Here is a 25910-nt window from a genome sequence, read left to right on the forward strand (position 1 = left end):
GTCTCTGGCACCAAGGCACCCCCAACCCTGGGTTGGCCGTTTGTGGCCTCCACAGCCTTCCCGCTGTGGCCTCTGTCCTCTTTCCCACCTGCAATCTGCCAGTACCCAGCCCTCCCCCATGGGCCCTGCTCCTTGCCCCAGGAGCCCAGGCATGGGAGATGGACAGTCACCTGGCACCTGGGCCTCTACTGCTCCACACCCTTCTCCAGACTGGGCATAGATCTCCCTCCCTTCCTACTCTTCTGGAGCTCCCACCCCCAGGACTGCCTCATACAGGTTCCGTGACCCCAGCAGGCTGCTTCTCCAAGGCACACAGATGGCTTTCAAGCCCACTGGCTGCTCGTCACACCCCTGGGACCTCAGCCCCGGCCAGACTGGTCCCCTTGATCCTCCGGTCTCCCAAGTGCACGGTTTCTTCTTTTCTCAGATTGGCCGGGCCTGACTTACCCCAGGGCCTTTGCACTGGCTGCTGCTTCAGGCTTGTGTGCCTTCCCTCACTTCCTCCGCACACTGCTCAGAGGCTGTCTTGGCCTGAGGATGCTGGCTTACCCTGCCTGAGCAGAGAATCAACCCCTGCTCTGTGCTCTGCTTTCCCCCTGTGGCACATGCCTGATTTGATGTGGTCAGTCTCCTTCTGGGGGGATATTTCCTAAGGGTTGGGGTTCGCCTGTTTTGCTCACTGTTGCATCCCAGCAAGGGTGGACACCCTAAGAAGGATGACCCAGGAGTGAAGGCAGGATGCGAAGCCAGGCCTGTGTGTCCTGCAGGAAAGGGTCTTGGGTGGGGGATTCACGGCCCCACACCTTGTACTCGGGGCCCTTTCCCTCCCCTCGGCCCTGCGAGCACCCCGTCTGTCTTCCAGCGGCCTGTGTCACCGCCCTGCCCGCTCTGTGTGAGGTCATGGGCTTGTGTGACATCACAGCGGGTCGGGTAGTCCTGTCACTGGCTCTACGCGCCACTGGTGGGAGCGGTGGGAGGAGGCGGCGCCGGTTTCTCGTTTGATCCAAGGTTGTCCATTTGGAGTGGAACAGGACTGCTTGGCTGAGTGGGCTCGGCTGGGGACATGGTTGCCAGGTGCGACCCCGGTCCCACGCCGCCTGGCCCCTCCGTCCTCGCACCGACCACGGCCGCCAGTCCCCCACGCTCCGTGCGGTCCCACCTATGCTAACCCGTTCTCTGTCCCAGGTTCCCTTGATCCCTCGTCTGCCCTCTGACTGCTATAATGAGATACGCACCCGAATTCAAGAAATCGCCCTCGCACCTCCTGAAGAAATTTGCAGGTAACGGGGAAGGACCGCGGGGCCCGTCTCACCCCACCGTGACCGCGGCCGGTCACAGGCTGAGCCAGGGAGGGGGCAAAGGGATGCGGGGAAATGCCCTGCAGCCTCCGCTTTCTTGTACGTGTCCCCGTGGAGACCCCTGCGCCCGGTGTTCGGCGTCAGAAACACGTGCAGCTGGCTCCCGGGCTCCAGGGGTCAGAGATGTTTCCCTCTGACGTGCTGCTTGGACACGTCTGTCTCAGAATGTTTGTCGCGAGAGCAAGTTCCTCTTACAGAGAACGCATTTCTCAACAGGAAAGTCCACCTCCCCCATCCCGGGTGCCCGGGGTCTGCGGGCAGAAACTCGTCTGGGGTGCTGGGGGGGACCAAGCCGGTGGCTCCGTGAGGCTGGGGGTCTGCGTGTGTGCACGTGTGCGTGTGGCCACGGAGGTCCACACGGGGGGTGCCCTGCATGGCCGAGGAGGGAAGGGCCGTTCCTACCATGCACATTTGCGTGCGACTCAATTTTTCTTCTCAAGGGAACTTGTCTGCACACGTTTATTTTGTGATAAAAGATAAGAAGATAGAAGGAAAAAAATTTTGGTTTCTGTGTTTGTTACTTAAAAAATTTTTTTCCTGTCTTTGGTTTGGAGCCTTGACTGACTGGGCAGGGTTCTGGGCTGGCCACGCTTCAGCAAGACACAGCTTTCCTGTTGCTTGGCAGGAGTCCATTGGGGCCTGGGCTCTCGCTCTGGACACCCTTCGTGGGGCCAGTCTGGGGTCTCCGTCATACACAGCAGCTGGGACACGTTGGTCAGTAGGTCTGGCTCGAGACCCCAGGGCCTGGGCCCGAGCTCCAATCCAGGCTGGGGGTGCTCACTGGAGAGGTGTGGCTTCTGATCCCTAAGGCCCAGGACAGAGGCGGCAGGTGGCCTGTACCTGGGAGCACTTGGTGGGCTGCAGAGAGGGCTGGTCTGGAGTGGCCCCTTCGAGTCTCCTGGCAGAAGCACCTGCGTGGGGGACATTGTGTTGTCCGGGCCTGGGAGTGGACAGCTTCCCTTGCCTCTACGTCAGGGCAGTGAGACCAGCGGCCCCGAGGTGGGGGGCTGGAGAGTGGGGCCCGCCCCTTTCTCCAGGTGTGGGCGGGCGCAGGTCGGTCACTCAGGTGCACCACGGAGAGCTGGGGTGCTAACCTGCTCGGGGCGGGAGTTCCTCTCCCGTCCTCGCCGCCTGCAGCAGGGCCCTGCTCTCTGGCCTCACAATGACCCACCTGCTTTTTGACCCTAAACCGCTAGTTGTCTAGTTTGCGGCGGGGAGCGAAGGCCAACGAGTGATGGTACGGCTCTGTCACCCCTGCAGGTGTCAATGTGGCTGTTACCTTTTTACCCTGCGACTTGTTGCTAAGCCGTCAGGTGACAGCTGGTTTTGTCAGCACCTGCCGGCAGCCTTCCTGGGGCCCGGCACGGTGTTTCTGCTGTTGCAGGCTGCTTTTGCTGGCCGCTGGCCGCTGGGGCCTGGGCAGGTGTGGGGGGTGGGTAGAGGGAGGACAGGTGGAGGGCAGGTGGGCAGGGAGGGGGTAGGTGGGCAGGGGAGGGCAGGTGGGGGGCAGGTGGCGGGGGAAGGCCGTGTTAACTGTGGGGACCCTGGCACAGCCCCAGAAGCGCTGCCTGCCCGGTGTTCCTGCCTTCAGGGGTGGGCTTCGGCTCCCCCATGTCTGGGCGGTCCTCCCGCCTGTCCCCCGGGGCAGGGGTGGTGACGCTGAAGGCTTGCCTGGGAAAGAACAGACGGGAAGAAGGAGCAGTGAGGATCCTGGAGGTGACAGGCGGCCGCCTCAAGACTGCCTGGCCGGGGCGGGCAGCGGGGGCCATCTTCACCTCTGCCCACCGCGCCGCAGCTCGCTGTGCCCGGCAGGTGCTTGCTGTGCAGGTGCGGGGAGACCGAAGGGCTGCGGGGGCACATCTCAAGTCACCTAGCAAAGCAGGGTGCCGGCCCCGGGGCTCAGTCCCACGCCATTCTGACGGTGTCCTGTTGAAGGCAGAGGGTGAGCCAGTGGGACCCCCAACCCCCAGACTGGGCAGCGCCCCCCCTCCCCCGGGATGAGAGCCCCCGGCTGGGGTCTTGCGGTGGAAAGAAGGCCGGGGTGCCTTCTGGCCAAGCTCGGAAGACTGACCTCCTGCCCCAGTGCTCTGGGGACCGACTGCTCTTCCAGACTCTTCTGTGAAAGCAGCCAGAGTGGGAAGTCGCAGTCCCCGGTGTGCGCACGTGGGGTGACGTGGAAGAAAACACACATTATGAACAGACGTAGGCCTCGACAGCTTGTTGGCTGCCCGTGCTGTTGGCTGGAATGATCCTTAGTCATGACGGAGCACCGTGGAGACCCCTCGGTCCCTGGGCTCTGTGAAGACAGTGGGGTGATGGGAACCCCAGCTCTCCCGCTCAGCTGCATAGTCTTGGGTCTCCTGGAACTTTCTGGACAAGGCGGAAGGCGCCGAGTGCACCGGTGTTTGCCACCACGCGGCTGCCATCTTGTGGGGCCCTCGCTGTCCATTGTGCGGAGCTGCCGCAGGTACGGTCGGTGGTGGCCGTGTCGCCACCACAAGGGCCTGGGCGGGCTCCGTGCAGCCCGGACCCCACCGGAGGCAACGCTGGGCACGGCTGGCACACCCTTAAATGGATGACATGGCTCGCAGGGCAGCCAAGCACTGGGTGACCCCGGGGCAGCAGGGGAGGCCGACCCCACCTGGCCGGCCAGCCAGGCTCTGGGAGAGGGCAGAGGTGCAGGCGGGTGACCGCGAGCGGCCTCGTCCCCCGACCCTGCCCGGCCGGGTGCTGCCGTGTCTGCAGTGGCTTTCCGGCCGCACAGCTCGGGAAGGAGCAGGAGGGTCGGCGGGTTTCTTGGGAGCCCCCGTGTCTGAAGGACTGTCCGTGCTGGAGAAAGGACTGGGTGTCCTGGAGGCCACCGCCTCCCTTTCCCCTCGTGCCAGGACCTCCCAGCTGGGTTGGGCCGGACGCTGCTGCCTGCCCGAGGGGACTCCCGTGTGCCCCAGCTGGAAGCGCGTCAGTAGCCGGGACCGAGCGGGTTGCCCGTGGTCCGGGTCCTCACCTGCTTGCTTTTGCTCAAAGCCGACATTTTCCATTCTGTCCTTCTGAATCGACGTTCGAATTCTGGAATCCTCTTCAGCCTGAGCTGCTAATGCTCTCCCGGTGTGCTTCCCGGTGACTGGGGCTCACGGTGCGCCTGGTGCCCCCACGTCCCCCGCACCAGGTCTCCGAGCTTCCGCGTTAACGTCGCAGAGTGCGGAGCCCGGTGGGCCCGGCGGAGACGCACTATGTCCTTGGTGGTCGGAGGGCCGCGTCCCTCTCCAAGGTTCGCTCGGCCTGATTCTGTTCAGAATCTCATTCAGACCTTTCAGTGAGATCGTATGATGCATAATGAAAAAACGCCACAGGCCCCCCTCCCAGCTCGGGCCTGGAACTGCTGGGGGCTGTTGTCTCGCGCCAACGGCTGTGTGTCTGCTCTGCAGTGTGCGACATTCCTCTCTACGACATCTGCGACTACAACGTCACCAGGGACCGCTGCAAGGAGCTGGGCTGCTGCTTTTACAAAGGCGTGTGCTACGAGAAGGCGGTGCCCAGTGAGTACTGCGCTGGTCCCCGCAGAGCCACCGCGGAGGTCCACGGCCCCGGAGGTCCACGGGCTGCGTCCCTCCCCGGGCCCCCTGCTGGGCCGGCCCCGGCGGTTCCCTGCTTCCAACACTCTGCTGTGTTAGCGGGAACAGCCAGCTTTGGGGTCACTGAATGGGACGAAAGCCCCCCGAGGACGTTCGCTCCTGGATGGAATGGACCTGGTACTAGGAAGTGTCCCGGGAGACCCCGGGCGTGTGGCCATGCAGAAGCAGCCGGCTCCGGGCGGGGCTGGCTGCCGGCTGTGTGCAAGGTCCGACCCCACGGGGCTCCTCGCAGCCCTGTCACGGTCAGCAGAAAACCCTGACCCTGTGAGTCCGGGGTGTGGTGGGGCCGGCGGGGCGTCCTGAGATGGGGAGGCCGTGTGAGCAGGGAGAGGCCGCCGCCCGCGGAGCAGGGCCTCCCGCAGGCTGTGAGCTGGCCGCGCTGGGGACGGGACTCACAGCCCAGTGCCAGGGTGGTGTGCGGGCCGGGCGGCAAGCCCCGATGTCCTGCGGGAGGGGTCTTCTCCTTACGCTGTCTGGGGCTTTGCTCCTGCTTTAGAGCTTTCTGGGCCCCTAGAATTTTCTGAATTAGTGTTTCCAAACCCTCATGAGATTCACTTGATGACTGAAGTGTTTTCTTGCGCTGTTGGCCCTCTTTAGAAATGCGGGTGCTTGGCTCTGGGAGGGTTTGGAGAGGAATGAAGGAGGGTGTGCGGTGGGGCGGCCTGCACAAGACCTTGCCAGAGAGGAGGAAGGTGCCCCCCACGTAGAAGCTGGCCGTGGGCCCCTGGCGCTGAGCGGCTCCTATGCTGTGGGGAACGTGACCCATGCCCTCCCTGTCCCAGGCCACTCGACTCTGTCCTCACCTCCCCAGTGGGTAAAGGCTCACTTGTGCCAAGAACCTGGAAAGGCCACAAGAAACGCCATTAACAGCTGAGAAGATTATCTGGTGACAATTTCTCATCCAGATGTTGAGTCGGAAGACGGGACCAGACTCTTCCCCACTTCTCTCTGCCCTGGGAGACCCGAGCAACCGTGGGATCCCACAGCTTTCCCTGTACCTGTAGATAGAAACAACTGGAAATTACCTCTTTTTCGTTATTTTTATTGAGGTAAATTCTCATACCATAAAACTTACCCCTTGAAAGTGTACAGTCTGGTGGGTTTCGGTTTGCAGCCATCCCCCATCACTTCCAGAGCATCCGGATTAGCCCCGGAAGAAGCCCTGTGCTCACCCACCGGACAGCCCCCATTCCCCCTCCCTCCGGCCCCTGGCAGCCACCCACCCGTCCCTGTGGGTCTCCCTACTCCGCACATTTCACGTTAATGGAATCGTATAGCCTGTGACCTGTGCGTCTGCTGCTTCACGTGTTTGCAGGATTCATCGCGTAGAGGCAGGTGCCGTACTGCGTTCCTGTTATGGCTGAGTAATATCCGGTAGCTGATGGAGGTTTGGGTTGTTCCCACGTGTCAGCTACTAGGGACACGAGTGTGTCCGTTTCTGCATGAACACGTGTTCTCACTTTCCTTGGGCATTCACCGGCCGTGGAATTCTGGGTCCTTTACCAGCTCTACTTAAAATGTTTAAAGAACCGCCAAACTCTTTCCCACAGCGGCCGCCCTGCTGGACAGTCTCAGCTTCAGGGCCTGAATTCCAGTTTCTCCGGATCCTCACCAACACGAGTTGTCTGTCTTTTCGATGATACCCGCCTCGATGGGTATGACGTGGTGTCTCGCCGTGGTTTGGATTGTCTTCTCTGATGAGTGACGATGTTGAGTACCTTTGCACAGGCATTTGGCCGTTTATACGTCGTCTCTGAAGAAGACTGTTTACGTTTCTTGCCTGGTGTTTCACTGGGTTAATTGTCTTTTTGTTGTGGTGGTGTAAGAGCCCGTGTATGTTCTGGACAGTAGCCCTTTGTCAGATATGTGATCCTGCAACTACTTTCTCCCAATCTGGCGGTCCTCTCTTCGCTGTCTTGATAGTGACTCTTCGAAGCACAATGTTTTTTAGTTTTGGTGATGCCTCGTTTATCTATTTGTTCTGTGGTTGCTTGCGTTTTTGGTGTCATAGCTCAAAAACCATGGTCTACTCCGAGGTCGCAAAGATTTACATCTGTTATTTTCTAAGAGTTTAATGGTTTTACTTACATGTTTATGTCATTGGTCCATTTTGACTTAATTTTTTTTCACAGTGTGAGGCAGGGATCCAGTTTCGTTCTTTTCCATGTAGATTTCCAGGTGTCGTTGTCGTAGCGTTGCTTGTTAGGAAGACTCTTCTTTCCCCGTTGAACCGCTTTCACATCCTTGTCTGACGTCAGTTGCCCAGACGTGTGAGGGTTTATTTCTCCGCTTTATTCTACTAAGCATGTACCACACCATTTGGATTGCTGTAGCTTTACAATAAATGTTGAAATTGAAAAGCAGGACTCCTCCAATTTTGTTCTACTTTTTCAGTATTTTTTTTATTACTATGGGTTCTGTGCATTTCCATATTAACTTGGGATCAGCTTGTCAATTTCTGAAAAAAAATTGCCATCTGATATTTTGATAGGGATTGTCTTGCATCTGTAGATAACTTGTGGGTGGGATATTGCCATCTTAATATAATGTTAAGTATTCTAACCCATGAACAAGGGGATGTCTTTCCATTTATTTGTCTTCTTTAATTTCTCTCAATAATAGTGTATTGTTTCCAGTGTACCAATCTTGCATTTCGTTTGTTCAATTTATTAGTATTTTATTCTCCTGGTGTTATTGTGAGTGGATATATCTCCTTAATTTGATTTTTAGACTGTATGTAGAATTGTAGGTGTATACACAGGAGAATTGAAAGGTTGCTAGGATATATAAATACAACTGGTTTTTATATTGTGGTCTTATAGGCTGCCAAATTCTTGGACTCATGGGTTAGTTCTACTCATTTTTAGTGGATTACTTAGGATTATCTCGATACCAGAGTGTATCATCTGCAAAGAGAGATCACTTTACTTCTTTCTTTCCAGTATAGTGAGTTTTATTTCATTTTCTTGCTTAATTGCCCTGGTTAGAAACTCTAGTACATGAGGAGTAGTGTCGGTGAGAATAGACTCCTTATCTGGTTCCTGATCTCAGCAGGATGTTTTCAGTGTTTCGTCAGTAAGGATGCTGGTAGCTATGGGTCGTACCAAAGGTCAGGTTGAGTAAGCTCCTTTCTCTTCCAGTTTCTTGGGTGTTTTTATTGTGGAGGGATGTTGGAGTTTATCAAACTCTTCGTCTGCATCTGTTGGGTACCCTGACGATGGTCTTTATTACTCATGTGGGTTTGAGGTTCCGTCTAGTATCCTGCCCTTTCGTTCTGAAGGAGACTCCCATTTAGTACTTCCTTTAAGACAGGTCTGCTCATGATAAATTTCTCAATTCCTTTTGGGGCTGTCTGAACTTGTCCATTTGGGGGAGGATAGTGCTGCTGTATATAGAATTCCTGATTGGCAGGCTTTTCCTGTCAGCACTTTAGGTCATCACCTTGCCTTCTGGCCTCCGTGGTTTCTGGTGAGGGACCCACTGTCACTCTTTAGGTTTCTTCAATACATCATGTTCTCTTTTTCATGTTCTGTTTTTCTTCATATACATCGTGCATCTCTTTTTCTGTTTTCAAGATTCTCTGTCATTTGACTATTATGTACCTAGGGGTGGATCTCTTTGAGTTTATCCTAATCATCAAATTTAGAAACTTTTTGCTATTTCTTCAAATATTCTTCTCTTTTCTCTCCACTCCCTCTGGGACTCCCATTGTGCATTTGGACTGCTCCATGGTGCCCCCCAGGTCTCTAAGGCTCCGTGAACTTTTCCTGATTCTGTTTTCTGTTGCTCGAACAGTCTCAACTGATCTATCTTCAGGTTTGAGGATTCTTTCTTTTGCCTGCTCAAATCTATTGAACTCCTCTAGTGATATTTTCATTTCTGGTACACTCCCAACTCCAGAATTTCTATTTTGTTCCTTAAAAAAAGTAATTTCTTGGCCGTCTGGTGGGTCAGTGGGTTAAGCCTCTGCCTTCAGCTCAGGTCATGATCTCAGGGTCCTGGGATCGAGCCCCACTTCGGGCTCCCTGCTCAGTGGGGAGCCTGCTTTCCCTTTTCTCTCTGCCTGACTCTCTGCCTACTTGTGATCTCTCTGTCAAATAAATAAATAAAATCTTTTTTTAAAAAAGGTAATTTCTATGTCTGTATTGGTACTCTGTCTGGTGAGAGCATTCTCCTACTTTACCTCTTCCGACATGGTTTCATTTAGTTTTTTGTTGTTGTTGTTGTTGTTGTTTGTTTTTGTTTTTTTTACCATATTCGAAGTAACTTTATTTATTTATTTTAAAAAGATTTTATTTATTTGATAGAGAGATTTATTTGACAGAGAAATTTATTTATTTCACAAGTAGGCAGAGAAGCAGGCAGAGAGAGAGAGGGGGAAGCAGGCTCCCTGCTGAGCAGAGATCCCAATGTGGGGCCCGATCCAAGGACCCTGAGATCATGACCCGAGCCAAAGACAGAGGCTTTAACCCACTGAGCCACCCAGGCACCCCAAGAAGTAGCTAATTTAAAATCTTTGCCTAGTGAACCATCATCTGGTCATGCACAGGGACAGTTTTTGGTGTGTGTGTGTGTGTGTGTGTGTGTGTGTGTGTGTGTGTGTGTGCTTTCTTGTTTCTTTGCACATCTAACTTTTAAGTTGAAAACTAGACATTTAAAAATATGTGGCAACTCTAAAAATCATATTTTCCTGCCTCCCCAAAGCCGTTGTTAGCATTGTTCAGTGACTTTTCTGAGCTAATTCCATAAAGTCTGTGTTGTGTGTACTATGTGACCATTCAAGACTCGGCTTGGTCGGCCTACTGGTCGGCTGCAACTGGAAAATCTGCTTGGGTTCTTGCAAACAACAAGTGTCAGTCTTCGTGTGGGGGCTCTCTGTGTGTGTTGGGGCGCACCTTCAACAGTCAGCTGGGTAGTTTCCAGCTGTGCCTTCATCTTTACTGCTTACACAGAGCCTCACGTTCCGCCAGAAGTGAAAGTGTCCCAAGTATGTGCGCAGGCGTGGGCGTGCCCATTACCTTCTAGATCCCAACAATATGTCACAGGTTTCAGACCTCCCTACAGACAGATAATTCCCTAGATTTTCCTCTTAAACTTTTTGGTCGACTTATTACCTACCCCCAACTGCTATCAGCCATTTTAGCCATCATGATTTTTAACAATTGCCTCGGATTGTTTTCAACAAATGCCTGAGAAGAAGTTGTTCATACCAGATTAGCTGCAAGTCGGGTCAAATAAAGATAGCCTTGCAAGTGAGATCTTCTGGCGAAGTACTGGAGGGACCAAATAATGACGGTTCTTTGGGACTGGGCTGTGAAGGAGCTCCAGCCCTGGTCTGCCCCCTTCAGTGATGCCAGGCTGCTAGTCGTCACCGTGACTGTGGGCTCTTGGTTCAAGACTAGCACGGAATTGGAGGTGAACAAGAGTGGGAATAGGTCAAGTTAAAATTTCTACATTTCCCTGTCGTTATTGACATTCATCTGTTCATCTGCAAACTTTTGATTGGGTGATTTTCAGAGTTCTGAAAAGTTTATTATCATAAATTCTGATAAATGTGATAAAATTCTGGTAAAACCTAGTGTTCTCATTGGTTTTATGGAGGAGGGATTTGGGAGGGGATGGCTCCTTTCCTGCCCTTCTTTTTCTGATGCCACACTAAAAATTAATTCCAGACTTTTAAAAAAGATTTTATTTATTTATTTGATAGAGATTACAAGTAGGCAGAGAGGCAGGGAGAGAGAGAGGAGGAAGCAGGCTCCCCGCTGAGCAGAGACCCTGATGCCGGGCTCGATCCCAGGACCCTGAGACCATGACCTGAGCTGAAGGCAGAGGCTTTAACCCACTGAGCCACCCAGGCGCCCCTTAATTCCAGACGTTAATGAACCTCGGGTCCGGTTGCACACAACTGGGTGGTCAAAGCTGCAGTGAGACACAGCACTTTGTCTTTAAAAGAGTTTATTGTCCTGCACGTCTCTCATTGTAAAACCCACAACCTGTAGCCAGAATCGCACGCGAACATGCTTTCAAGCCCCAGGTCTTCCCATGCGCAATGGCTTACGGATCTGCAGCTTGTTCTCTGGGCTACGTGACTGCTATTCTTGAGTTGGGGTCACGGCCCTGGGTGGTGGTTTGGCCATAATTTGTTGCTTTCTGCATTTGTCATTTCTGTCACTTTGTGGCATCAGTGGTCTGACACACATCTCGTCACTGGAGGGCGGCGGCCAAGAGCGCGTCGCGGCGCTTTCCTTCTGGGCTCCTCTGTGGGAAGCGCTTGTGCGTCTTCGTTTTTCTGAGACGTTTACCATTCGGGCTTCCACAAGCAGGAACGTTCACCTCCAAAGGGCATTTGAATCTGTTCTTTCCGTCTTCCACGTTTGGAGGGGCAGAAGGCATTCCGTTTCTCAGTCAGGTCTCAAGTGTGGCCGTCGTCGTTGGTTGTGTCCCCGGTTTCCTCACGTCCCAGTGAAACGGCCCCGACAGCACAGGCGGTGAGATGGGCCCTCGGAGGCAGACTGTGGCTCGGGCGGGCACAGAGGGTCAAGCTGCCGCCGCTCCTCTTCCCATCTGTCCCTGCCCCGAATGTCTTCTCCTGAGAATTTGACGAACAGGTTAGCCCTTTGTACATGTTCATGTATAATCCAGACATGAGAATTTGACGAACAGGTTAGCCCTTTGTACATGTTCATGTATAATCCAGACATAACGCGTGTTGATATTTTTACCTTCTGCCGTAACACATGTGGCAGGGGAGCCTTATTCCTCGTAGCACCTTACCTATTAGTGTCTGTCCGGAACCCGAAAGAACGCGAACTCCGGAATAGTTTGTCCAGGAAGAGTGTTCACTGCTCTATTGTTGCATGGAGGCTCGCGTTAACCTCTTTCCATCCTTCCAGTTTTAATAAGTGAATGCCGTGGATGGGCTTTCCTTGGCTCCTGGCTTCTTTCGGGCTCGAGAGGTTGGGCCACTGTGGGAAGAGTCTGGGCCACGAGCCCTACATTTGGGTTCTCGCCGCGCCCTCAAATTGTTTTTCATTTCCTTGACATCTTTCTCATTCAAGACGGCAAGCGAACCTTTGTGCCGCGTAAGTTGTAGCGTTCAGTGACAGGGTATTATGAGTCCTTTGTGCACGTAATTCCATGTTATGAACACCTTTCACCAACTTCTGAAATTGGCTGGTTTGAGGTGCACATTGTGCTACGGCGTAATCTGTGTGATTAGGAAAGTGAACTCGGGGAATTAGTATTGGATTTTTTGTTTTTTTTTTTTAAAGATTTTATTTATTTGACAGACAGAGATCACAAGTGGGCAGAGAGGCAGGCAGAGAGAGAGGAGGAAGCAGGCTCCCCGCGGAGCAGAGAGCCCGATGCAGGGCTCGATCCCAGGACCCTGAGACCATGACCTGAGCCGAAGGCAGTGGCTTAATCCACCGAGCCACCCAGGCGCCCCATAGCATTGGATCTTTGAGAAAGAATTGGGAATTGGAAGAGAAGGACTTGCCTTCATTCCTCAGTCTTGATTCAGGACACGGTATTTAACGTGTCACTTTGGAGTGTTTGACTTCGGTTGCTTCATGGGACTCGCTGAGATGATGTCAAAACTTTTACCCGTACCTGAGGGCGAAATTACCGGGAGATTCCTTAAAGAAAGTAATGCTTTCCTCGGAGGCTGCTAGTTCTCAGTGACCAATCGTAATACTGATTTATGGTAAATCGTACACGTTGTCGATGGCAAATCGGGTGCTGGGTAGATCCTGTGCTGAGAGCATCACAGAGACTTGGGCTCTGCCTCCAGAAACTTGACAGCGAAGACTGAAGAGACTTCCATGTGTGAGAAAGTGGAAGACATGCGGACGGTCGGATGTTCCAACACTCCCCACGTGTGAGTCTCTTCACGGCTTCACCCAAGAACCAGGTGAATTTACTCCCAAGAACCAGGACACAAAATCACACTAAGGAATGTACATATCCTGGGATTCAGGAATTTGAGGGCTCCCTTCTTGTCCCTTCAAAGCTCCTGGCTTGGTCATTTCCATTCAGTTCATTCACCGTCATGAAGTGCACTTTCTCTATGCCAGGCTGAGAGCCGTGGCTGGGTAGAGTGGGCTTGGCGACTCACGAGGTGGCAGTCATCTGACGGCTGGACCGGGGCTGGAGGCCTGCTCTGAGATGGCTCACTTGGCTGGTGCGTGCTTCTTGGGGTTAACAGGAAGCCCTTTTCTGTGACGTGAGACCTGCTTGCTGGTCCTTAAGACATGGTGATGGCCTCTTCCTAGAGCGGGTAGCCCGAGAAAGCCAGGTAGAGGCCACGATGACTGTGACCCAGCCCCAGCAGTCACACCCTGCCCAGTGCCCTTGGCTCAGAGGTCAGCCCTCTGCGGTGTGGAAGCGTCTACACTTGGATGTGACTCCCAGGAGGTGAGCATCCTGCAGGCCGTGCTGGGGGCTGGTTCGCACAGCCCTAGAGATGGAAAGAGGAACCGAGATGCACACATTTCCACAGGAAATGCCTCACCGAAAGGAATAAACCGGCTGAGCAGAGCCTTCAACAAGCAGCTTGCCGACTGGTTCATGCGGCGGTGTGCTGGTGACCCCACAGGCCGGGTCCCACTGCCTGCTCCTTCCTCTCCCTGATGGACCCTTGACTGTGGAGTGCCCAGCGTATGCCTGACCCTCACTTACTGAGCTCGGATCAGTAGGGGAAAACGAAGCATTTGGGTTGCTATCGTGGGGCTTTTTGGCTTCAACTCCCTTCAGCCTTCTGACCTCAGCCCCCAGGCTCAAGACGTAAAAGGTCCTGGGAAAGCAGCTCCTCTGGGAATCCCCCTCCTGTACCTGCGAGGCCGCTTTCTCTGCAGCTACAGCTTACCTTCTGTTGTGCGTTGGATTTTCCCCCCCTGCCCTCCAAGCGATGTGTTGATGGCCAAAGCTCTGGTCCCTGTGAATGCGACCTTAGTTAGAAACACTGTCTTTGCAGCTGTGAGTAGTTAAGGTGAGGTCCCCCTGGAGTAGCGTGAGCCCCAAATCCAAGGGGACTGGTGTCCTTATAGGAGACAGAGACAGAGAAGGCAGGAAGGAGAGTGCCGCGTGAAGACAGTGTCATAGAGGGAAGCTGCCGCGTGATGGCAAGACCCAGCACCGGGGGATGTGTGTACAAGCCAAGGGCTCCAGGGAGGGCAGGGCCAGCAGGAGCTGGAGAGGCAGGGAGGCGCCCCCGAGCCCTCCGAGGGACACCATCATGGCCTTCTGCCAGCACAGCTGTGGCCGGAAGCCAGCCGCTGGTCCTACTGTGTTCCGTCAGCCTCGGCACACGAGCGGAGCTCCCAGGGACGTGGCATCTATGTCGCGGCTGGTGAAGGGTGGTGCAAGTGGTTTTGGGGCGGTGGTGAACGAACTGAAGCAAACCCTGTTTCTCGAGGTGGGGGTTTGCAAAGAAGCCAGTTTGCACCCTTCGGAAGAGCAGAAAGCAGCGAGAGACGAGGCAGACAGTAGGAAAAGTGTAGGGACCCCGTGCACAGACTGCACGCCGGGCGCCATGGCGAGAGCTCTCCCTGCATCCCGTCTTCCGTGTCCTTACCTCCGCCCGATGGACAGAGTGTCGGTCATAGGGCTTCTGCTGAGCGTGCTCCTGGGGGCTGCCTGGGCAGGAGGCCCCCCGGGACATGGCCCCCGGCTCTGCCTGAGCCCTGAGCCCAGGAGCCATGGACCCCAACCATCAGTCCCAATGGGAGAGGCTCCTGCGATAGAGGGTCCCCATGGGAAGGCCGGGCCATGCCCACTCCTGCTTCCCCCGGGGGTGGGGAGGGGCCCAGAACTTTCCCACAGATGGAAGCACGGGCGTAGGGGCTACACACAAGAGTCACCGTGAAGGCCAGGTTCTTCTGTTGGGGCAAGTCGAGAGAAGACGTGGGAACAGCAGAAAGCCCTCACTCATACAGAGTGGCTCAGCCAGTGGAACGTGTCCATCGGCCAAGAAGCCTTCTGCTTCTGTTCAGTCTTGGGATAGCTCCCCTGAAAGTCCAGGAACCGTTTCTGGGGAGTTGGGGCAGGGGGCCCCGCTCATGGGCCGCAGAAGAGCTCTTCTGGAGAAGAGACGAGGACGCTGCCTGTGCCATTGTCCTCACGGGCAGCCTGCGACCGTCCTCTGCGTGGCCCATATGGAGCCTCACGCATCTGTGGAGCCTTCCAGCCCTCGGCCATGTCCACAGGGGAGGTGGTGGAGGAGAGGCTGTGGGCTGCAGGGGCGGGCGCCCCGACTCGGGCGGGAGGTCTGACGTCATACGGGAAACTGTTTTCCAGTCTACGTGCAGGTCTTCTCTGCCTTGATTGTGATCGTCGCTGGGGCCTTCATCATCACTATCATCTACAGGTCAGTAGGTCCTGCACTGAGCACACCGGCAGAACGTGTGGGACGCGGGGTGGCGAGGCGCGGGTGAGGGACGGCGTCAGCCAGAGCGGCCCAGCAGCTCCCCTGGAGCTCCTGAGGACGCCCCCCCCAGCAGTTCCGGAGCTCCAACCCGGTCCGCATCCTGCTCGCCCCCATCGGCCCACAAGGGGGTGTGGGGATCCCTGCCCGGTGTGTCTGCAGGTGCTGTCTGGGAGTCACGGTGTAGATGTGCTCTAGACACGAGTCTCCCCCGTGCTGGGAGTCACGGTGTAGACGTGCTCTAGACACGAATCTCCCCTCTTGTTTCGGCGATGGGGACACAAGCCCACGGCAGCTAGTGGTTAGTCATGGTCAGAGCCTGGATGCATCATTGCCACTCAGGGCTGAGGGGCCCCCAACACGAGCCCCCGTATAAACACAGATGGAAGCCATGGAGACTGGTCACGTCGCTCTGTCCAGCAGCAAAGAAAACTACTCCCCCGCTGTGAGTGGAGCCAGATGACGTCATGAGGGCCCTGCCTGCACGCTCACCCCTCCCTGCCCTGCTGTCGCCCTCGGGCACCAGGAGGCCACGTAGGACCGCGTGTGTAGAGCGCGTATCACAAGCTGAAGTGGGAACAGCTGAGGCAAAGCCTGAGTCCCCCTGTTGTAGGGACATGTCGTGGTGAGGGTCCAGATGACCTGCTGAATTGTCCACCTTCCATTTCTCTCTTCCTGTCAGCGTTGTTCAAGAGAACAGGAGAGAGAAGGAAGTGCTCACAGACGTACCTCCATCTCCCAAGTCCAGCGTGAAAGCGGAGACGGCGCCGTCGGGCGAGGAGGAAGAATCCAAGCCCACGAGCTCAGAGCCGCAGACCAAGAGCGAGAGCGTCAGGGAGGGGGACAGTAAGTCAGCGGGTCGTTCCGGCACAGGGCGCAGCGGTGCTCCCCCAGAGACCCCGGCTGTGCTCCCCCAGAGACCCCGGCTAGGCCAGGCATGCCCTGGGGCAGGCGGGGCGGAGAGGTGTGCGGGCGGCTGCAGTGCTGGGCAAGTCCGCGCCCACAGACCCAGTCGGGCACTTCCTGGCTGGGGCTTGGGGACCCGGTTACCACCGTGACAGCCTGAGGGTTGGGTGGTGGTGGCTCAGGCCCTGGTACCTTTGCTTTTGTGGATTTACTGATGGTCTCAGGACAGGACGGCTCTGCCAGTTGCTGGTGGCTTTTCACGGGGGAGCGCGTGGCCAGGTTAGGGAAGGAAGCGCCCGCGCCCTCAGCTGTGCCTCAGGCGGTGTCTGTGTGGACGCGAGTTCTCTGGGCTGCTTGACGCCCGACAGTCGCGAAGACTTGGTTTCACCGGAGCCACTGGGGAGGGGGGCAGGGAGAAGAGGCCTGTCTAGACATCCCATAGGGTCTCTTGGCTTGCCCCTGCTGAGCTGTCTGAGCCCCATGGTGCTGCCCGCAGGGCAGGACATGCGCCCCTCCTCTGCAGAGTGAGGCCACGAGAAGTGGAGACACTTCTCCTTGGGTGACAGGGAGCAGGGTGGACAGACCGTTGACCAGCCTTGTCTTGGACTAGATCACGGCCCCGTAGATGTGTTTGGAGACCTGATGACGTGTCTTTGGGATTGCGGAACATTCTGTGCAGAAAACCCCCTCTCTGATCTTCAATGCAGCCTCCTTGACCATAATGGAAGAGAACGACGACTGAGGGCGCGACGAAGCCAAAGCGAAGATCTGCAGAGACGCCCACCTGGAAGGGCCGAGCCGGCGAGCTGCCATGGAGCGTGTGACGGCAAGAGCACAATGAGCAAACAGTAAAGGTGTTTTCAGTGCTTCCGGTTGCGTGTTCTCATGGTCACAGAGGCCTTTCTCTCTCCAGACAGGCCTGGCCCGTAGGTGCCAGGACGCTGACTGGGAGCTGTCGGCAGCCGGCTGCACTGCTTGTGACCGCTGCTGGAGCCTGGCGAAGCCACCGTGCCACTTCTCGGAACACAGGCTGCGCCCGCAGGGGGTGGGCTTGTCGCTCCGACTCATGGGAGGCTCCGGACCTGCCCAGCAGCAAGCTGTGCGGGGAAAGGCACGGAGTCCGCCTCTGGGAGGCCCAGGCCACCTGCTGCAGCTTCTCCCTGGCCCTCTTCCAGGGCGGAATGTACAAAGGTTCCCGAGGGACGGGCAAGCGCTAACTGGGGGGACGTGCCCAGGGTCTCGGAGAATCTCTGCCTTTTACCTTGAACACTTGTGTTCTCCAGAGTAGCTGGGGCTCATGTGTCCGTATGTTGTAGGCTTAGGGTATACGTCTGTGGGGGTGCGTGCGTGTACACGTGTGCGTGCACGTGTGCATGTGTATGTGGGCGTGCGTGTACACACAGATGCACACGTGTACGTGTGTGCATAAGCACGTGCATATTCACACATGCAGCGTGTGCCTGTGAGTGTGCACACGGGCATGAATGCACACACGTCTGCCTGTGTGCACGAGTGCGCACACACAGTCCATGCCTGTGCACGTGTGTGCGTGTGTGTGCACGCACATCTGCATGCCCGCATATTGGTGTGCGTGTACGCTCACGGGACCACACGTGTGTGCGTACGACCACATGCGTGCACATATACGGGCGTGCACACGTGTGGGTGTGCGTGCGTGTATGAAGCGCCTTCGTACGCACGCACATATACGGGCGTGCACACGTGCGCACGTGTTGCTGTTCACGCGTGCAGTACGCTCGCCTGCGTGCACACATACAAACAATCCGTAGAGCAGACACCCTGCTTAAAGGCGTGACTGCTCCACACTGATCAAGGCAGCAGGGGAGGCCCAGTGGGCCAGTGGGTGGGGCTGGACAATCCTGGCTTGGGGGCCCCGAAGGTGGCTCCCTGGTTCCCGCTGGGAGGGCTTCCTTGTTGTAGCTGCCAGTGGGTCGACGTTCATCCATCCCAGTCAGCCTGAGTTCCCGAGGGGGCCGGAAGGGAAGGAGCAGGGCCCGGAGGAAGAGCTTGTTGAGCTGCAGATGGCGAACGGGGGTGTGAGCCACGTGGGCCGTTCTGCACGGTTTTGAAAACGTCAAACGTGAAATGAAGCGAAGTAGTGCGTTCTGTTTAGCCCGGTGTGTCGGAAACGTCCTCTCAGCACTCCGTCAGGACAGGAACATGCCTAACGAGATGCTTCCCGAGCCCTCTAGGAATCTCTGTGTGTCTTACACTGTGAGAGCGTCTCGGCCCAGACGGGCCTCGTTTCCAAGCCCATGTGGCCGGGGCTGTGTGCTGACAGCCCAGCCCTGGAGGCTGGAGAGGGCCTCGGGGGCTCCGAGGGCAGCCCGGCCTGCCTTGCTCACTGTCCCGGGCAGTCAGGTTTGCCGTGCCGCACTGGGTCAGCCCAGCCCCTTCTCTGTTGGACACCCCCTGCCTGGGGCCCGGTCCTCCCCTTTGTGGCGTGGCTGGTTTAACCCTTGCCTGGGCTGGGAAGGAGCATCAGCCCGTGGAAACTGAGTATACTGGACTCAATCTGCGGGATTCTATGGTTGCTTACGTTCTTACCTCCTCCTTAAAAAACTCTCATATAGAAGACGTGAAAAATCCGGAAAAGAAGATAGAAATACGTTTCCGTGTCCCCACAACTGCGAATGAGCACAGTTAGTACTTGATCACACACGCCGCTCACGCCTTCTCTCACCCCACAATGTGGTGAGGCCAGTCTGTCCCTCAGGACAAAGGTAGACACTGGTCTCTGGTCCCATGATGTCAACCTGACTGGGGCACAGGACGCTCAGATATTTACTCGAGCATAATTCTGGGTGTGTCTGGGAAGATGTTTCTGGATGAGATTAACATGTGAATCAAGCGGACTGTTCGCCCCAGGGTCTGTGGGCCTCATCCGGTCAGTTGAAGGTCTGCTAGAACAGCAAGGCAGATTGTCCAGCGAGTAGGAGGGAATTCTTCCTGCCTGATTACCTTTGAACTGAGACATTGGCTCTTTTTTTTTTTTTTTTTTTTTTTTTTTGCCTTTGCTCCAAACTGAAAGATGGGATCTCCTGGCCTTGGGCCTGCCGGACTCCAGACCGGCACTCACGGCCTCCGCTCTCCGCTCCTCCAGCTCACTGGCATATCTGGGGATCTGTCCGTCTCACTGGCATATCTGGGGATCTGTCCGTCTCACTGGCATATCTGGGGATCTGTCCGTCTCACTGGCATATCTGGGGATCTGTCCGTCTCACTGGCATATCTGGGGATCTGTCCGTCTCCACGACTACGAGAGCCAATTCTCTAGAATCAGTCGATCTCCTGTTGGCTCTGCTTCTCTGGAGAACCCTGACCAGTACGGCTCCCCGCCCCAACCCAGCGTAATGAGGAAGTTGGCCTTAGCCTGAGGAAAGGCCTGGTCTTTATTGCTGCTGCCCGGGAGGTGACCTCTGTCCCTTGGTGCTTCTCGAGGGCTAGACATGTGTCTGTGAGTCAGGGCAGGAGCCAGACGGTCGATGCTAACAGAATGACTCGGGATGGAGTCGGCGCAGCAGAGACCCCGACCACAGGACCTTAGCCCACCCCCTGGGAGGGACGAGGGCTGGAGATTGAGTTCAACCACACGGGCAGCAATGTAATCAGTCGTGTCCATAGAAGCCCCGCTACGTGCAGGTCACTGGGCGGGGCTGAGCGCCCCTGGTCGCTGTCCCACCTGCTTGTGTCTGGGGACGGGGTGACGCGGCCTGTGGGGCCCTCCACCTCGCCCCATGCCTCTCTCCCTTCGGCTGCTTCTGATTTGCATCCTTTGATTATAATAAAACTTCAGTCGTTAGGTATAGTCCTTCCCCGAGTTCAGTGAGTTGTTCTAGCAACTTGTGGAACACACGGGATGTCGCGAAGCGCCCCCGACTTTGCAGCCAGCTGGTCTGATGTGTGGGTGGCCTGGGAGCCCCGGACTTGAGGCGGGCACCCGAGGGAAAGCAGTCTTGTGGAAACAGGCTAAGCTCCCCTGTACCCCCTTCCTCACAGCAGCGATCTGTTGTGGGGCCCCAGGGCTGGCTGCCTGCCCTGGACGGGGGGGGGGGGGCATGTGGGAACCCACGTTTTCATTACCTTTCTTGTCCTGTGAGGGGACAGGCCCAGGGATGCTCATCTCGGCCTTGTTGCCGCCCAGAAGGATGAAGAGACCCCACTGGGTCGTGCAGAAGGTGGGGGAGGCCCATGGGACCTCGGGGGCCAGGAGCATCCCGCCCGAAACGCAGGCAGCGTTTCCTCCTCTCCTTGCTGCGTCCCAGAGTGGTTGTGTGCTTTGCCGCTGAGGCCTGTTGCGCGCCGGCGGTGGGCACGCCACGCGACAGCCCTCACCGTGGAGCCCAAAGCCCCTGTCATCAGCCTGTGTGGTACCTGACAGATTATGTAATAATCCTCGTGGTCCTCCCTTGTCTGAGAATAAGAACACTGGATTCTGGAAGTCAGGCAGCGCACACTATAATCTGATCTTTTGATGAAGAAAAGAAAAGCTGATTTATTTTTAGATAATGAACTTGCTGGTAAGTCCTAATTTGGGTCCCGTGTGTTTAAGCGCCTGGTGCAGTTCGGCACGTCCCCCCCTCCGTATGTCTGCGTGTGTCGGTATGTCACCCGGGCACACGGCCCTCCCCGGGTCTGAGCCACCCAGAAGCTGCTGTTGAGGCTTCGAAAGAAGACGAATGAAGTCGGAGCCGCTTTCTTTGGCTTCAAGCTCCCCTTTCCCTCCCATGATGATCCCCCCTGTGCTGCTTTCTGGGTTGCAAGCAAAAAGATTTTAAAAATGGACCTCTATCCCTTGCCTTGCCGAAGTGGTTTTAGGAATTAGATGTAGATGCCTAGAATAAAGTTCGCCCCGAGTGGCTGTGCTGTGAGGGCTGGTCGGCCCCCCGGGGGGCGTTCTTTCTGGAGAGCGGCCGGGGCTAGAACGAGCACATTCACGTCCTCATGTCCGTGGTTCTCTCTGCAAACAGGAAGAGACTCCAGAGCAGCTGGCCGAGGCCTGGGGTGGGGAGGGTCCCAGGGATGCTCAGTGTGGAACCATGGCCTCGGATGTTCGTGGCCTCGTCGGTGGCACGAGTGGGGGTGACGTGGGGACGGAGGTGGGGAGCAGCCTTTCCTCCTGCTGGCCGCTGGGCGAGGTGTGTCCGCCTGCCCGAGAGCGCGCAGAATCCACCTTTCGATGAACCGGGAACCAGCGTCCCTGCACCTGCCAGGAGCCAGGTGAGATGGTGAAACCAGGCACAGGCCCAGGCACGCAGGGCCTGGAAACCTCTAGAACCTTTGGACAAAGCTCCATCTTCAGCGGGGAGAGAGGAGGAGCCAGAGGCAGAGGAACAGCCCCGGGGTGTCCCTTTCTGATCCCCAGGTCACCCGCGAGTGCGTGAGTCACGTCGCAGACGCCACGTGCTCGGGGTCCTTGAGGCGGGGCGACTATCCTGGATTGTCACCCAGGGCCTGAGAAGCAGGCTCCCCGGCAACGGCAGAGGGAGAGGCGCCCATGGAGGAACGCGGAGGCGACATCGCTGGCCCTGCAGGTGGAGGAGGGACTGCGAGCCCTGGTGCGGCGCCTCTAGAAGCTGGAGAAAGGAGCGGAGTCTCCCCAGCACTGTCAGTGGGGTCGCGTGGGGGCCCATCGGACCCCCGACCTGCAGAGCCAACGCAGCTGTGTTGTGCGGAGCGTGCGGCGGCTTGTTGTCACAACAGAGCATGGAGATGGTGCTGCGGAGCTGGGAGGGCAGAGAAGCCTCTGGGGGTCTCCATCTAGGACCCCGGGTCCCGAGCGATGTGGTTCCTGGGGTCCCAGCATCCCTCCGGGAGCGTGTTGGGAGCACACGGCGCCCTGACTCAGGACGGGCGCTGACCCGGCTACTGGCTCGGCCCTGGAGAGTCGGGGGGGGCAGGTAGAGGGAGGCAGGTGTGGCCGTGCCCCGCCCAGGCCAGTGCTCATGAGTCGAGAGAGAACAGTGAGCCCAGCGGCAGGGTCCCTCTTGTCCTTCATCCTGGTGGGTGCGGGTGGAGATGAGGTGGAGAACCGGACCGAGCAGGGTTATAGTTCAGCCTGTGGAGCGGGCCAGTGGGAGAGGGGAGAAGGGTCAGCGGTGTCTAGAGAGAGGGCAGCTGTAGTCAGAAGACCTTGGACAAGAAGCTGGGTCAGGGGAGAGAGGACACGGGTGGGAGACACAGGAACCTGGGGCCGAGTGTAAAGTGGAGGCGCCTGGTGGCGACAAGGTCAAGAACAAGATCTCGGGGCAGGGTCTTCTGGTGGCACCGTGAAGCCCGCCCCCAGCGGCTGTGGGCCACGATTTCACCCCTGAACACGTGCAGCCCGTTGGGTCCAGTTCTGCAGCTCCAGTGGACAAGACACATCCTGAGGTCACGTGGAGGGTGGGATCCCCCCCCAGGGCCACAGATCGGTCTTGCGGGTGCAATGAGGTGCTGACCTCCATTTCTGGGTGAACTGGCTCAGTTCCAGAAAGGGAGAAAACCCTCCGCCCTTCGGTCATGCATTTTCTCACCCAGACACCTGGTTCTACTTTGCAAAACCTGCCCAGGCCAGCGGGAGGTGGAGAGCGGCTGTCCCGTCTGCCTGCGGCCTGTGGGAGAGATTGTACAAAATTCATATAATTTCTTCCACAGTTCACCAGTGAGCCTGTCTGGGTCTGGAGCTTTCTGTTTCAGAAAGTTGGTGTCCGAATGTGTGAGTTCTGGCAAATCACATCTCTCCAGGAATTGGCCCTTTTCACCCAGTTTAACGAATTCATGGGCGCAAAGTTCATGGTTTTCCATTAGTATCCTCCTAGCAATGTCTGTGGGATCTGTGGCGATGTCCCAGCTTTCATTTTTGATACTAGTAATTTGCCTTTTTACTTTTACCTTTTATAAAAGATATTTATTTTAGAAAGTGTGAGTCGGGGCAGGGCAGAGGGAGAGAATCAACCTCAAGCAGGGTCCACACCCAGCGTCAAGCCCCACGTGGGGCTCGATCTCATGACCCTGAGATCATGACCTGAGCCTAAACCCAGAGTCAGATGTTTAACCAACTGAGCCACCCAGGCACCCTAATTTGCCTTCTTTTTAAAAACCTATTTGAAACACGCTCAAGCCTCCAGAAAAGTTACAAGTTACAGTATGAAAGTTTTTTCTCCACTGAACCATGTCAGAATAAATTGCTACCATAATGGTCTTCTCCCATATATTCTAGCATGCATTTCCGCTGAACAAAGATACTGTCTTACGTAACCATAACCCAGCTGTCAATGTCAGGAAGTTAATATCAACTTCACCACTGAATCCTTGGATCCTTGTCAAATTTGGACAATTCTCCTACCAGTGGCCTTTGTATCCAAAGGCTCTAGTTCAGCCTGTCTTCCATCTAGCTCTCAGGTCTCTTTTGCCACCTTCAGGCTGGAACATTCCTCGGGCTTCCCTGGGCTATCATGGACAAGTCACTTTAGAAGGTTACAGGGCAGTTGCTTAGAGGAATGTTCCGTATTTGGGGTCTGTCTGAATCTATCGTCATGAATCCATTCAGGCTGTGAGTCCTGGTGTGGACACCACGAGTGGCCCTGTGTCTAGTCATCATGTGAATCAGGTGTCACGTTAAGTGGCCCATTGCTCTTGGGGCCATTTGAAACACTTAGCTAAGGTGAGCCCTCCCAGGTGTATCCATTCTGCATTCCTCTTTTCTCCTTTGTAATCAGTATTTTGCGTGTTGGTGCTTTGAAATTAGCTAAGTGTCTCCCTGAACTTCTCTTTATTCATTCCCGTCTGTGTGGACTCACTGTCCAGTGGTTTTACGCGCTGTGGTCTGTTACTCCCAATATGTACTTTGGTAAGTTCTCTCGAGTTCGGCAGGGAGAAGCCCCTGCGAGCTGGCTCCCATGTCTTCCTTTGAGCACTTTCCTGCTCTCCGACATGGCATGACTCTCCGTGTTGTCTGGTGTCTTCCCTGCCCCAGCCTGGGAGTCAGCGGACTGTTCACTGGGAGGCAGGGGAGGAGGCCGCTGCCCCCAGCCCCTCTGGGACCCCGTGGGCTCTGTGCCCCGATGAGCCCTTCCCAGGCAGTCCCCCATCCCCCGGAGCAGGGTCGGGTCCGGTCACCACGGCCTTGCTTGCCAGCCACAGTCATCCTTCCTCTTCTCCTTTTTTGTTGAGTTTTAAAAACCCGCTTATCTATTCTGCTTCCAGTAATCCCGACTGTCGCTTTACCCGACCATTAGTTGTCTCAGGGGCTGGTGATTACAGACGTGCATCATTTCCCCCCAGCCCTTTTCAGGGCCAATCGCTATGGCAACCACATGACGGAAAATTGCTTTGTCTCCTTAAAATACCCTTCGGAGAAAGGTCATTCGGTATTAACGGTTCCAGCTAAAGCCGCAATGGCAGCAGCGCTGAGAATGCTGTCCTGGTCTTCGCGTGCGCATGTTTTCAGTCGTGTAGTTTCAGGAAACTCCCAAAACAGGACTGGACATGGCGACTTGCACTCTAACGCTCAGTGTGCTTGCACGGGGCTGTAACTGGAAAGTGCTGCTCCTGGTCCTCGAGCTCGTAGGGCACGCTTTCGGGCTCCTGATGGCGACCTTCTGCTGTCTCCCTGCGCCCGTGGGTTGAGACGGCGGGAGGGACCTGTACGGGGTGTGTGGACCTGCTCGCTCGCGCACTCTGATGGCCCCTGGTGGGTCACACAATGGGACACGTTGTTGTTGTTTTCCACTGGACCTCAATATTTTTTTTTTTTTTGAGATTTTATTTGTCAGAGCATAAGCAGGGGGCAAGGGGCAGAGGCAGACGCAGGCTCCCCGCGGAGCAGGGAGCACAATGCAGGACTCGATCCCAGGACCCCAGGATCATGACTTGAGCTGACGGCGGACGCTTCACTGACTGAGCCCCCCAGGCGCCCCGCAGCCTCAAGATCTGTATGTGAGACTTCACTGGCTGTGGGGCTTTACGTCACAGAGCAGGCTCCGTGTGTCTGGGTTCTGCTCCTGACACCCGCACCCCTTGTGGGAAGAAGTGAGTGCACCCAGGGGCCTCGCTCTCACACTGGCTTCTGTCCAGATGGTGTGAGAAGTTGCTCCTTGGGGCCCGTGTGGCTGCTTTCAGAATCACCGTCTTCACCGTCACGCACGAGCTCAGTGTGGCACGCAGGTCACCCCGCAGTTCACCGGGAGGTGCACGGCTGTGTGTGTTGGGACCGTTACAAGCCCGTCAGCGTTGCCAGGAACAAGGGTACCCTTCGTCCCCGGCAGCTGCTGTCCTCCCCGGAAATCACGGCCATTCATCTTGCCCTGTGCGCAGTTGTCCCCCAGATGTCCTGCATGGATTTCCCTCCCTCTGGGAACCGTTAAAGATCACACGGTGCCATTTGTGACGTCTCTTTAATTTCTCTTAATCTGGAATCATCTTCACAGCCTTTTTGTTAGTTCAAGACACCAGCCCCATGGAGTGCAGGCGCCTTGTGTCACGGGACGTCCGCTGACGGGTGGGCTAGTTGTCCTCGTGAGTCCATCCAGGCGGCACGTTTCGGTGCGGCTGCGGCCGAGGGGACGGACGCGGCGTCACTGCAGCGGG

At 56.2% G+C, this 25910-nt stretch overlaps 1 protein-coding gene across 1 annotated transcript; it reads left to right on the forward strand.

Annotated features, from left to right (window-relative positions):
* Window positions 1-892: 892 nt before the first annotated feature.
* TEX29 (testis expressed 29) lies at window positions 893-17214 on the forward strand. The gene is made up of 5 exons (XM_046028186.1): window positions 893-1280; window positions 4784-4894; window positions 15287-15356; window positions 16096-16259; window positions 17027-17214. The coding sequence occupies exons 1-5, from the start codon at window positions 1223-1225 to the stop codon at window positions 17059-17061; spliced, it is 438 nt and encodes a 145-aa protein (XP_045884142.1). The 5' UTR covers window positions 893-1222; the 3' UTR covers window positions 17062-17214.
* Window positions 17215-25910: the final 8696 nt, after the last annotated feature.

This window comes from Meles meles, chromosome 14 (assembly GCF_922984935.1).
Source record: "Meles meles chromosome 14, mMelMel3.1 paternal haplotype, whole genome shotgun sequence".
Lineage (NCBI taxonomy): Eukaryota > Metazoa > Chordata > Mammalia > Carnivora > Mustelidae > Meles > Meles meles.